The sequence below is a fragment of the Myotis daubentonii genome, chromosome 10 (genome assembly GCF_963259705.1).
Source record: "Myotis daubentonii chromosome 10, mMyoDau2.1, whole genome shotgun sequence".
In the NCBI taxonomy this organism is placed as follows: domain Eukaryota; kingdom Metazoa; phylum Chordata; class Mammalia; order Chiroptera; family Vespertilionidae; genus Myotis; species Myotis daubentonii.
This window is the reverse complement of record NC_081849.1, coordinates 74565869-74579586: the sequence shown is the minus strand read 5'-3', so window position 1 is coordinate 74579586 and position 13718 is coordinate 74565869. Positions and strand designations below refer to the sequence as shown.

Here is a 13718-nt window from a genome sequence, read left to right as displayed (position 1 = left end):
GGTTTGACCCCAAGCATTCATATAAACACCGAGCCTATCTGAACACTTTGTCTTGCATTCTGACTAAGGGAAACAAGAAGAAAAGCATCCTAAAACATGCACTGGCCCCAGGTTTGGGGAACGGGATGCAAAGTGCAAACCTCATCTAACGTGCATTCTTTGGACTTTTCCTTACCCGTATAAAGAATGCGGGTGAGTGCACCAATGTGTGTTTACAGCCTCTAAAACTCTGAAGTGCACTCCAAGGAACGTGAAAAATCTTACGCGTTCCCGAAAATTATAGCAATATACAAAATTACTGAGAGATTATATAATAATGGTTATTTCTGCAAAGTGATCCTTTGTTTTACAGAAAATTTGCTGTGCATTTTCTTTAAATGACCAGCTCTACATTCATTCTTAGTAAGTTTCTATCTTTAAGTTGTGTGTCATTTTTTGAGGAAAATGTTGATTTTCTAAAGACATAAACATCTTTATTCTTCGTCCTTGTTGAATTAGTTCCAGTGTAATAATTACCAATGTAATAATCTGGCAGCTGGAATCTCTAGCCCAGGAAGGATATTGCTCAGTTTATCTCCAGGCATGAAGCCTTCACTACTTATGTTTCAGGCCACTTTTTGCCAAGTATTTAGACCATAAGTTCATATTTTCACTAAGCATATTACATGAATAATGGTTAACTAAGTCCCAGGGTACGCTTATTTCAGAAAAGTACACATCTGAATAAGACAAGTTTGGCCAAGTTAGGTTATAAAAGCAGCTTAAATCTCTAAGGCAACGATTCCAATAAAAGACTTCAGGATGGAACTTGTCTAAAGAATAAAACCCTGAAGGGAAGTCTTAGTTAATCCACATGTAGCATTAGCAGAGATTTTATGCCTGACCTTGTTTCAAAAAGCCTCTATCTATTGGAATCCCAAATTCTAATTAGTTATTTGTCCTGGATGCCAATTCTAGGAATAAATGGAGATCTCCACTTGGATTATTGGGTGAATAAAAGGTAAATTCATGTTAACCACTCTAAGATCATTTATCATACAATGAAATAAAAACTGCATGATGGACTGTTTCTTCACGCATCTATCTCAAAGAAAGAGAGAGAAATGTTGGGCCTTTGTTTTGGAAGAATAATCTTTGCCATGAGATTGAAGATAGAAAATATCCTATTCAAACTGACATTTGGTAGCCTGTGGGGAAGTAGATATGATGTATCATATTCTTAAGTGTGGAACTATGACCTATGTATGTTTACAGATTGATAATAATAATAATAATAATAATAATAATAATAACAAATAACCAGATTAAAAGAATGCTTCGTGTGGGAAATGTATGCATAAGAGAAATAACATTATTTTTCAGAAGTCTGTATTTTTGGAGGAAAAGTTGAAGGAAAGAAACCCATTAGATATAAAACAAGTAAATAAAAAATTATTTATTTTTACAATTGAGAAAACTGAGAAGAAACCAGCTTAGTTTATAGTACGGTAATTTTTTTTTTTTTCATTTTAGGCCAATCCTCTCACTCCTGTCTATTGAAATCAGGTCTTGGCATAAAAGGTCTCAGGGGAAAAGTACATAAGAGCAGCTGGGACAGGGGTTTACTTGATTCACCATCCAGAGGCCAGTGGGGTAATTTTGAGGAAAGAGAGAACTGTTTGGACTTTTTACTTTTCATTTTGAGATCATTGCCGGTTCTCATGCAGTTGTAAGAAATAATACAGAGATATCCCACATACCTTTCACCCAATTCCCCGTCTTGCATAACTGTCGTACAATATCCCAACCAGAAAATTGACATTGATATATAGTCCATTGACCTTATTCAAATTTCACCAGTTTTACATACACTCGTGTGTGTGTGTGTGTGTGTGTGTGTGTGTGTGTGTGTGTTTATCACATGTGTAGGTTCCTGTATTCACCACCAGAATTAAGATACCAAACAATTCCATCCTCTTAAGGATCCCTAGTATTACCCCTTTATCTCCACCCCCACATCCCTCCCTGCCTCCCCAAACTCCTGACAATCTACTCTCCATCTCTACAATTTTGTCCTTTAAGACATTGAATTATGCAGTATAGAACCACTTGAGGTTGGCCTTTTTCACTCAATGTAACTCCTTTGATATTCGCCCACTCTGTTGCATATTTCAGTGATTTTCACTCCTTTTTATTGCTAAGTACTATTCCATGGTATGGATATACCACAGTTTGCTTAACCATCCACCTATTGAAGTAAATCTGGGTTGTTTCCAGTTTTTTTTACTATTATAAGCAAAGATGCCATGGATATTTGTATGTAGTTTTTTGTGTAAACATAAATGTTCATTTCTCTGGGAGTGCAACTGCTGGACTGTATGATAAGCACATGCTTAACTTTATAAGAAACCTCCATACTTCCCCCCAACTGGCTGTGCCTTTTTACATTCCCACTAGCAGTGTATGAGTCAGCCAGTTTTTCCACATTCTCTCCAGCATCTAGTGTTACTGCTACTTTTTTTATTTTACCCACTCTGATAGGTATGTAGTGCTATCTTATTGTGGCTTTGATTTGCATTTCCCTAATGGCTAATGAGGTTGAACATCTTTTAGGGCGTATTTGCCATCTGTTTATCTTCTTCAGTGAAATGTCTACTTGTGCCACTTGCCATTTTCTAGTTGGTTGGTTTCCTAATGTTGAATTTGGAGAGCACTTTACATATTCTAGGTCAACACCTTTGTCAGATTTGTGATTTGCAATTATATTCTCCCAATCTTCAGCTTGCCTTTTTACTTCACAAAGTTTCAATTTTGATGAGGTCCAATCTACCAATTTTTCTCTACATGGATCATGATTTTGTTGTCAATTCTAATAATTGTTTGCTTAGCCATAAGTCCCAAAGATTTTCTCTTACATGCCATAGAAGTATTTTTTTAAAATATATTTTATTGGTTTGTTACAGAGAGAAAGGGAGGATAGAGAGTTAGAAATATCGATGAGAGAGAAACGTCGATCAGCTGCCTCCTGCACACCCCCCATTGGGGATGCGCCTGCAACCAAGGTACATGCCCTTGACCGGAATCGAACCCGGGAATCTTCAGTCCCCAGGCCGACGCTCTATCCAGTGAGCCGAACTGGCTAGGGCCATAGAAGTTTTTTAGCTTTATAGATTTACTAGAGGCTCGGTGGATGGGATTTGTGCACTGGCAGAGGGCGTGGCCTGCGGGAATCAGCCCGCTGTGGGAGCAGCCACTCATCCCGGTCAGCCCAGTGGCTGTGGACCCACCCTCCGAGCGGCTGCTCCCACTGTGGGAGCACACTGACCACCAGGGGCAGCTCTTGCATTGAGCGTCTGACCCCTAGTGGTCAGTGCACATCATAGTGACTGGTCAACTGGTCATTCTGGTTTTACTGCCATCCAGTCACTGGGCTTTTATTATATAGGATATTTTACACTTAAATCCATGATCCATTTCGTGTTAATATTTGTATAAGTCATGAGGTTTGGGTTACAGTTTATTTTTTGCCTATGAGTGCCCAATATTCATCACTATCTGTTGAAAAGGTTATCCTTCCTTCATTAATTACCTTTGCACCTCAAAAATCAGGTCAGCCTTTTTGTGTGAATCTATTTCTGGATTATCTGTTCTGTTGATCTATGGGCCTATTCCTCCACCAATATTACTCTCTTGTTTACTGTAGCTTTAATATCAAGTAATTCTGGGTCCTGTGTCTTCCATCTATTTTATTCCTTCAAAATTATCATGTCTATAATTTGAACTGTCGTCAGGAGAAAACTAGTGCCTGGGTTTGGGCCTTGAGACTCAAAACAGAATTTTAACCCTTTCATTAAATTTAAAAAGATACTATACTGTCTTGTTCAAATATACTTTCAAAAGAAAAAATAGAACTATGTCTATAAATAGCTATCAATAAAATATTAGTCAACTCACATTGGATTTGCATTTAACTTTATATATGTGTGTTAACCTTAGAACTTAGTCCCAGGAAGATTCTACTTTGTTTTCTTCAATCTTCCCAACAATAAACTAATCTATTCATATGTATGTGTTACAAAAGTGTAACTTGAACATAATAGAGCAAACCCGGGGCGAGAACCATGCAGGCAGGAAAGAGTTAGGATTACCCTACCCACCCTTCATTTGCATGGAGAGATTTAACAGTTATTTTAACTCGAAATTTAACATTTTGAAACAAATAGAACTTTAAAAATAGTTTGTAAACTGAGAATTAAGAATCTTATCTCAGAGGCTGTGCATGAAAAGTAGAGACTTGAGGTGACAATTGAGATAGAGTTGCTCTTGCAAACATCTTATATCTCTTGTGACCAAATGCCTTCCAGACAGATCTGTTGGACAGCAGGTCTGAAGGCCTGCGTGGGTTATGCAGACTGAAACCCCAAGGGACATCAATTGTTCCGGGGCTCATCTGAGCCCAACAATCCATATTATTAAAAGGATCAATTGGCCCTGGCCGGTTTGGCTCAGTGGATAGAGTGTCAGCCTTTGGACTGAAGGGTCCTGGGTTCGATTCTGGTTAGGGCACATGCCCAGGTTGCGGGCTTGATCCCCAGTGGGAGGCATGTAGGAGGCAGCCAATCAATGATCCTCTCTCATCATTGATGTTTCTATCTCTCTCTCTCCCTTCCTCTCTAAAATATATATATATATATATATATATATATATATATATATATATATATATATATATATATATATATATATATATATATATATTAAAAGATCTGTTGAACTTACACACATTTTAGGAGAAAATTCTTTTCCAAGAATTTTAAACTCTCTGGTTGATTTGGTACAGGTTGAAACAGCAGGTGTAAGAGGCAGAATTAGGATTCTCGCTCCTCGTGTCTGTTTTTGCCCCACAATGACACATGGAGAATTCTCAGTCCAGAGAAGCTGTCTCAGATTGGCTTCTTAGAAGGAGAGCCTGAGAGGGGGATTTGTGTGAACGTGGTTTACTGAGGGATGCTCAGAGGAGTAAGGGAGAGGGAAGTGCAGTCGGATATGGTCCCAGCTGCAGGCAGGCTCCAGCCTCCTCCCAGCGAGAGGTTCTGAGCATAATTTGCACAGTGAAGTGCAATGGAGCCAGCCTTCAAAGTCAGCATTTATCATTCATTGGCTGCGGGAATGGCCCAGGTGGGGACATGAATGCAGGTGGTATAACCCCACAGGCTAAGAGATTTCCACCGGCCTGAGGGCCCCAACAGCATCCAGGACAAGGGTCTTAATGGTCAACGGAACTGGTACTAAAAATAGGTTAACTTTTCCAACTTAGCCAGTTGCTTCTTTAACTCTTCTGCTACCCTTTCTAAGTAGCTGTTTCTGTTGTGTTCAAGGGTGGCTCAGTTATGCAAAAGCTGAAGATAAATGCAACAGGGGTGCCTGTCATCCCCCCACCGGCAATCTCCTAGTGGGACGCAGCACCCAGCTCACGGCTTCGTCTACCTGTGGGCTGGATGGAGCCCAGAAATACTGCATCCTCAGCTACCTGGAGGTGGGTTGGTTCTTTGTTTATTTGTTGGGCCGCTATTTAATCAATGATGTAGAGTCTTCCAGGTGCCTCTGGGGCTGCTCAGACAACAGTGTAAGAGACACCATTCCTTTCAGAACATCAGAGACACAGGAGACACAACTCAAAGCCAGGAAACCTTGATAGATTAGAAAATAGGGAAGATCTGCTTCATCTATTTCTTGTAACCTGTAGCATTAGACAGAAACGTCTTTTCAGTTCAGTCTTTGAAGGGAATTACTATGCAACGTGGCTGCCTTAGTGACCCCGGGAGTAAAGCATAATTGATTGACGCAGTGAAGCTTGAGGACCCCTCAGGGCCTCAAGGCCATTCTGCTAACATGAGCTCTCATGTGGGCCCTAGGGATAGCGGGGCGCAGCTTGGAATTCCCTGTGCAGCCTCACAAGCCTCTTGGAAACTGCCTTGCCTATAGTACCCCTCTGTGAATATATCTGGGGCCTTTTTTTTCCCTCTTAGAGACCAGTTTATTAAAAGGACAAGTTGCCTTGCAGTTCTTTTCCTCCCTGTGTTCTGGGAGCAGTGCAAGCATCCAAGGTCATCTACGCCTCGTACCTGCTGAAAAGCCCGCGGCGGTCACGTCAGGCCTTCAGTGAGAGGACGTTCAGGAAGGAAGTTGGACCCAGGCCGAATGTCGATGGCCCAGGCTTTTCCGCGCATTGTTCTTTAAGGCATCTCCCGGAGGCCTCTGGGAAATGCTTTGTATTCTAATTGGTTTCTAGTAAAAGAGGATGATTATAAATAAGTGGAGACACTACCTGAGGGCTTAGCGCTGTTCTAAGTTTGGGAAGTGCTTGTGTCAGAAAGCAAATTCTCTACATGTGCGAGGAAATGACCCTGGAGACGTGCTGCTCAACTCTATTCCAGGTGGGACGGATGACTCTTTAAGTAACTTTATGAGTCCAGGGCCTGTGGGCAAAGAAGTGGTTCTCAGCTCTAATATTAGAAACTTTCCGACCCAGACGCCAGCCATCTTGTTCTTCTGCCACTGGCATTTACTTACTATGGCCGTAGCCAACTCATGATATACTCAGACAATAACCAGAAAGTCATATTCCTACATCTTCATTTCACTCAACCCAAAACAGAGAAATAAAAAAAAAAAAATCAAACTTCAGAGGCTTTTTTTTTTTTTGGCCTAGAGCAGTGGTCGGCACACTGCGGCTCGCGGGCCACGTGCGGCTCTTTGGCCCCCTGAGTGTGGCTCTTCCACAAAATACCTCGTGCAGGCGCACGTGTACAGTGCAACTGAAACTTCGTGGCCCGTGCGCAGAAGTCGGTATTTTGTGGAAGAGCCACACACAAGGGGCCAAAGAGCCGCAGGTGGCTCGCGAGCCGCAGTTTGCCAACCACTGGCCTAGAGAATCGCAGAAATCTTAAAAACCTTAGAGCTAGAAAGAAATCTCTGGATATCTCTAGGCTGACAAAGTGTCACAGGCGGGGCTGTTCTCCCGTCTGTCATCTGGCAAGTTGCTGCCAAGCAGAGCATCCTCTCCAAAACCTGCACGTCACCCTGGGCCCACAGTGCTACCCAAGCGGGACCCCCGCTCCGTCACCACAACGAAACATCCCCTGCAGCCAGTCTCAGCAAAGACTAGGCTCCTGAAATGTTTACAGGAAGAGTAGCCCGCAAGCCCTGAGTATAAACATCTCGCCCAGGAATCTGTGTAGTACTACTGGAAATACTTTGAAGCCTTGACATCTTTCAGTGGAATCACAGGACTTCTGCTGCTCTTTTAGCCTCCCCATAAGCAGAATTGATCTAGTTTCCATTGCCCTACGATTTCCCAAGTGCATTTTTGGTTTTCTCCAAGTAGAAGGTTTATGATGGCCAGTGATTCTAAAAAGGTGATATGGATCTCCTGAAAGACTGGTTTATTTTTAGAGACTACAGATGTAACAGTCAGTAAAATCATTATACATTAGCCCTGGCCAGTAGCTCTGTTGGTTAGAGCATCGTCCGATATGCTCCGGTTGTGAGTTTGATCCCAGACGGGGCACATGCAGGAATCAACCAATGGGTGCATGAATGGGTGGAGAGGAAGGTTGATATTTCTCTCTTTCTCTCTCTCTCTCTCTCTCTCTCTCTCTCTCTCTCTCTCTCTCTCCCTCTCCCTCTCTCCCCCCCTTCCTCTCTCTAAAATCAATTTTTTAAAAAGATATTTTTAAAAATCATCATGCATTCATTCAATTTTATTGAACATCTGCTATGTTCCAGACACTATAGTAGGTAAGGAGAATACAGCCATAACCAAAACAAAGTCCTTGCCCTCATTCATCTTAAAGTCTAATGATGGCAACAGACAGTATTCCAATGACTATACAATATAGTCTCAAATAGTGATAAGCGCTTAGAGAATATTGCAGAGCAGGATAAGGATAGACACTAGCGGAGGCCATAGGGTGGGAGGAGGTGGAATTCTAGAAGTCAAGGAAAATCTCTCTGACCTGAGAACAGCTTGTGTTAAGATGTGAGTATTCTAAGGCAGGAGAGTTCTTGGAAAGCTCAAGGAAAAGCAAGAAGTGTGCACAGCTACGGCTGAGTGCATCAGGGAAGACAAGCATGGAGGCGGCCCTGGTGAGGTCATGTAGGCCCTTGTAAGCCATGTCAGGACATAAGCTCAATGTTCACTAGCGCATTCGCTGTTGTAGGCAATTTCCACCACAGGGGATTGTGATAACCAGCTCCTGCTCCCTGAAAGCTTTGCAAAAATGCTCTTCCAGGGCTCCACATATCAGCCAGGAACCACTGTGCAGGTCATTGGCATCGTTCAGAAATCCCTGGAGATTTCCTTAGGAGTTTTAAGTGAGTATAGCTACAAGCAGACATGAAGTTAAGCAAACTCCAAGGCCAATCTTGGCGGTATAGCCTTTGAAAATATATCTCAAGCAAAACTAGTTCCAGTTCCCAAAAAGACCTTCTAGTGAGTCTGTGAGACAAGAGGTGGGGCTCTCTGATGTGAGTTTATAAAAATCTTTTACAAAAATCCACAAGTGTAATACAAAGATTTTGGCATTGGAAGCTTTTCTACCAAAAACTGTGTCTGAGAGAGAGAGAGGGTGATGATTGCAGATAGCCTAGTGGTCCACTGCTTTATTAGTTTCATAGCAAATATTCTTATTTTTTTTACTAAAGGAAATAATTCCACTGAAAGAGTATATTCTAATTACTTCTCTGTAGTTTAAAATAATCTCCAGGTCATCTGCCTCTTGTATGAGAAGAAAATTAGTTCCACATGTTTGCATTTTTGCTCCAACTATGTAAATTTATAAAAATTCTTTCATATTTTAAATTCATTTGTTATTGTGTTTAAGCACCTATTGATGGAAAAATTGATGTCTTGTTATTTCCTCTGCTGTTTATTTTTAGCCAGATTGAATGACAAATATAGTAAGTACAGCTTGTTTTTAAGTTTAGGTCAACAATAAGTAATTACAATTCTTTATTTTAAATTTTAATGGTGACATTTTCCAGGGGGAACAAAAATGCTTCATTTGTGACTCCAGATTTCCATACGATCCGCACACCCATCCCAACAGCCACACCATTGAGAATGTGATTACAAGTTTTGAACCAAATAGAGAAAAGAAATGGTGGCAATCTGAAAACGGTATGAATAAGAGCCTGTCCAATTTTTTCTTCGTATTTTTAATAAGGTGTCTTTCTGTATGATTTTAACAGTGTCAGGCAAGGAGTTTTTTTGGAATGGAACCGTATCCATCAGAATGTAGAGCCCTGTATAAAAACAAATTCCCTTTTCATTTTAAGAAAGATTATTTTTTTTCTAGAGAAATAGAAGTGTATTTTAAGCACATAGCTCAGAATGTTTCACTCTTTCCATGTATGAGAAGAAAATATCTCTGCATTCTTTTGTTCTTTGTAAAAAAAATAATGAGGAAATTTGCCGGGAGCCGGTCCATGCTTGCTGTTTCAAGGGACCTGGCATATATGGCATACTGTTCTTAATATGTTTGCTCACCTTCTTGGCGCTGTGTTTTAACCAAGGTCACCTCTCCGAGAAAGGTTGAATCCCCAGGTAGGGATTTTCCCCTGAAGTTAGGGAGGGAATAAAACCCCTCAACTAAGTGCCAGGCGGGTAATTAATCCCTTTAACTATGAACAATCATGCTTAAACTACATAATCTTTTCTCCCTGGAATGGAGATAAGAAACGCCCTAACCTTTGTAATAGAGATTGATAGGATTGAATCAACTGGTATAAATACAGTTGTAACAAGACAGAAACACTCAGAACTCATGAGACAGAATTCAGAAGACAACAAGAGACAGAACTCAGAACACAGAATCAAGAACACAGGGGCTTGGAAGACTACAGAAATTGGCAAGAGAACCAGACTGAACCTGGCTGGAGAACCTACAGAACCTGGCAATAGAACCAGGCAAGAGAACCCAACCATGCTGATCAACTGAACGCTGTCCCTGTGTCATTACGTTTTATACAAGACTGGAGATCCTAGGCAGAACCTCTCTGGAGATCCTGAACAGAACTTGGCTGGAGATCCTGGCTACAGAACCTGGCTGGAGACCCTGACAAGCGAACCCGGCTATGATGATCAACTGAACGCTGCCTCTGTGACATTCCTTCTTCGCCGACTCCGTCCACACCTTTGGGGACCCCTGGACCCGCTGGGGTTGGACCCCCGGCAGAAATTTATGAGGTGTTGGCAAATAAAGGCTAATATAAAACACACTAAGTGGAATTAATAATGCCAGGAGAAGTCTCAGAGTTCATGCCATGTGCTTCTCCTTCTTCAACACATGAAGGAAGAGAGAAAAATGACACTTTGCTTCTTCCCGCAAGCCAAAGGTTTTAATATAAAAATTGAATTGAAAGGATAGTTGGCTACTGACTGACGTTCTCTCCCTTCTGGATTTATGCCCTTCTCTGGTCACGATCAACTGTGATATTGAACCTCACACTGGCCCTGACTAGTCTAAGTTTGAACCTGACTGAGGATTCCTCATGTCCCGTCCCCCCCCACCCCCACCCCCCCAGCTTTGGGCCTTATGTGCTTAAATCAATGTAGACTGGCTCACTCATGATGGCTCCTCTTCAACACGGTGCCAGTTTTGCTTTATAACTGTCTAGACTCCCATGCCAGCGTTTGTCCCACATCTCCTCTCAGAAGGAATCCCCTCTGTCACGGCTGATTACATAGAACCAGGGTTCTCACCCAAGCATTTTAGAGAGGGAAAGGAGATCTCCTTCCTGGAAAGGGTGAGGAGCCCATGACAGAGCCTGGGATGTGGCTGCCCGCTCAGCAGCAAACCCTGCCCCAGCCGCCCACCGGAAGGTAAGCTGCCCGCCGTTCACGGCAGCCCCGCCGCTGTGCTGTGGAGCTGTGCTGTCCAGTATCGGGGCCCTGGCCACATTGCTCCTGAGCACGTAACACGTGGCTAATTCAAACTGAGATGTGCTAGACGTAGAAAACCATCCCAGATTTCTAACACTCAGTTTGGGGTGAAAATGTGTGACAAAACATTGCTAATTTTTGAAATATTGATGGCATGTTCAAATGAGAATATTTTTTATTTATTGGGTCAAATATATTAAAAATAATTGCACCTGCTGGAACGTGGCTGCCAGAAAAATCTAAATGACACCAGCGACTCATATTTCTGTTGGACGGCGCACTTTAGCGAGATCAGAGCTTCCATCGGGTCCAGACTAGGGCCAGTCCTCCGTGTCCATGAGGAGGTGACGGCAGCGAATAGCCTCCATGCGAAGTCCTGGCCAGGACAGCTCCGTCTTCTCCGCCACAGAGGAGCCCGCAGATCCTCACCCCAAAGGAAGGCTCTAAGCTGTGTTTTATGCTGACTGACAGTAAAACTGGCGCAAATGATTGTTAGCAGCTGTTGGAAGGACAGGGAGTGTCGATTGTACCATGCCCTGGCTTGCTAGCTCACACGGTGTGTAGTCAAGATGTGAGCCCCGTTGTTCCACCTATGGGAACTGTCCCGGAACTCCTTTGGTGGCATGTGATACTGCCACACGGTGGCCATGGGCATGGATGTGGGCACGGTCTGGGTAAATCCCATATTGCTCTCCCATAGACCTTCTCCTGGGCATGGAATGCCATGGAAACCACTCCAACAGACTAGGAAAGAGTGTTGATCACCAATCATGGGCTTTCAAAGGGTTTATTACAGACAAGCCACAGTGAGGGGCTAACATGATAAACAGGGGTCTCTCAGAATCACTGATTTTCTCCTTTCTGCATTTTTCTTTAGGTCTCGATCATGTCAGCATCAGGTTGGACCTAGAGGCATTGTTTCAGTTCAGCCACCTTATCCTGACCTTTAAGGTACAGATGTGTAGGCCTGCTGCCCCTTTTATCTACTTACCAAACGCTGGGCTGACCTGAAAGTTTGCTTCCCCACTTCCTTGCAGAGAACGAAAAAGTTGTGTATACCTGGACTCCAGCTTTGTCATTGGGGTTTTTGTTCTTGAATTGAATCCGAATGCCACTGCTCATTAATTAGTAACTTACATGGCCAACGACAACAAAAAAAGTCTTAGAAGATATAGCACGAAGAAAAATGTCAAGCTCAAGGGGATAGAGACCACAGAACAAGAAAGGCACTTTCAGGCAAAAAGGGCAAGAACTGGAAATTACTTAAGGAAATATGGAAAGATTGTGATCAAAAAAGGAAAAAAAATTAAAGGGTCTTTGTTAAGGCTGCTGAGGTACCAGAGAAAATCCTGTGCTATAGTCATTCTCTAATCATGCATCAAAATTCAAATTTTGATGGCAGGCCTGGTGCTAAGTTGTTGTTATAAAAAAATGAATATAAAATAAAAATTTGTTTTAAAAAAAACATTAGCCTTTGACCCCAAAGAGCTCACAATCTAGTCATGGATACAAATTTATATATTTATATATAAAGCACATATATAAATTTAAAATCATAATACGGGGTGATAAGTGCATAGACATATTAGAATGGTGGGGTAGTTCATTGACAACACTAAATCTGCCCTGGGGAGCCCAGATAAGCTTCATGGTAGATTTTCAAGGATATAAGGGTTTGCCAGAGGAAAAGCATCCTAGCCACCACCTCCCCCCAAAAAAGAAGAAAAAAACCCATGCAAAATGCTGTATAAAATATCCATTACATTAGCTTTTTAAAAATTAATATGCCATCTTTCTCCAATTAATAAATCACATGGCCATAAACATTTTTAAATGGAATTAGATCTTACGGCAAAATATGTGCTCATAAATACTTGCCCACTTTTGGAAAGAGATTTGGTATGTTCACTGTATAGATATTTTAAGGGATACAAATAAAGTTTGAAAACAGAATTAAAAAATATAAATGTTTACTGTGAAGCGATAATTAAATCTCCCATTGTGAAGTATTACAAGTTTAACTCGTTTTTCCATAGACTTTTCGGCCTGCTGCAATGTTAGTTGAACGTTCCACAGACTATGGACACACCTGGAAAGTGTTTAAATATTTTGCAAAAGACTGTGCTACTTCCTTTCCCAGCATCACATCTGGCCAGGCCCAGGGCGTGGGAGACCTTGTTTGTGACTCTAAATATTCGGATATTGAACCCTCCACTGGCGGTGAGGTAGCATTTCCTTTCTTGGATTCCTTTGCTGTACAATAACCCTGTTGTGGTTGTTGTGAATGTGGTTGATTTAGATGAAAGCAGTGCTGGCTGAAAAATAACTTGAGCTGTTGGGTTTTAAGAATAACAGTTTAAATTGAAATGAATCCCGAATTCATCTCACATTCAGATAGATAATAAATACCTTCTAAGAAACAGTCCTGCACTGTGTCCAGCTGAAGGTGAGCGGGGACCAGCATCCAGGCTGGGCACCAGGGCCTGGGGGGTTCAGAGGGAGGAGCATCTGTTTCGAACCCTTGCAAGGGAGCGTGTAGGCGAGTGCAGCCCTGGACTAGTTGTCTCATCTCATCTTAATCTACAAACCACCACTCAGGTGGAATCTGCCAGGAATCTCCCCTGAACAACGCTGGTAACTGGCAGGGGGTCCGGGTGGGAGTGGGGTTGGCAGGTATTATGTATCAGCTGTCCTAGAAAGAATTGGTGGTCGGCAGTAGCTCCAGAATTCCCTGCCAAATCCAAATTGGTCATGACTTGCTGACCTGTGACCCCATCACTCCACCCCACCCAGA

General features: G+C 42.2%; 1 protein-coding gene across 1 annotated transcript in view; it reads left to right on the top strand.

Annotated features, from left to right (window-relative positions):
- The window catches only part of LAMB4 (laminin subunit beta 4), a 106196-nt gene that overhangs the window by 15871 nt on the left and 76607 nt on the right, over window positions 1-13718 (top strand). The window contains exons 3-6 of the mRNA XM_059655716.1: window positions 5358-5515; window positions 9025-9160; window positions 11802-11875; window positions 12961-13149. Coding sequence (XP_059511699.1) covers window positions 5358-5515; window positions 9025-9160; window positions 11802-11875; window positions 12961-13149 — 557 coding nt within the window. The remainder of the gene's footprint in view (window positions 1-5357; window positions 5516-9024; window positions 9161-11801; window positions 11876-12960; window positions 13150-13718) is intronic.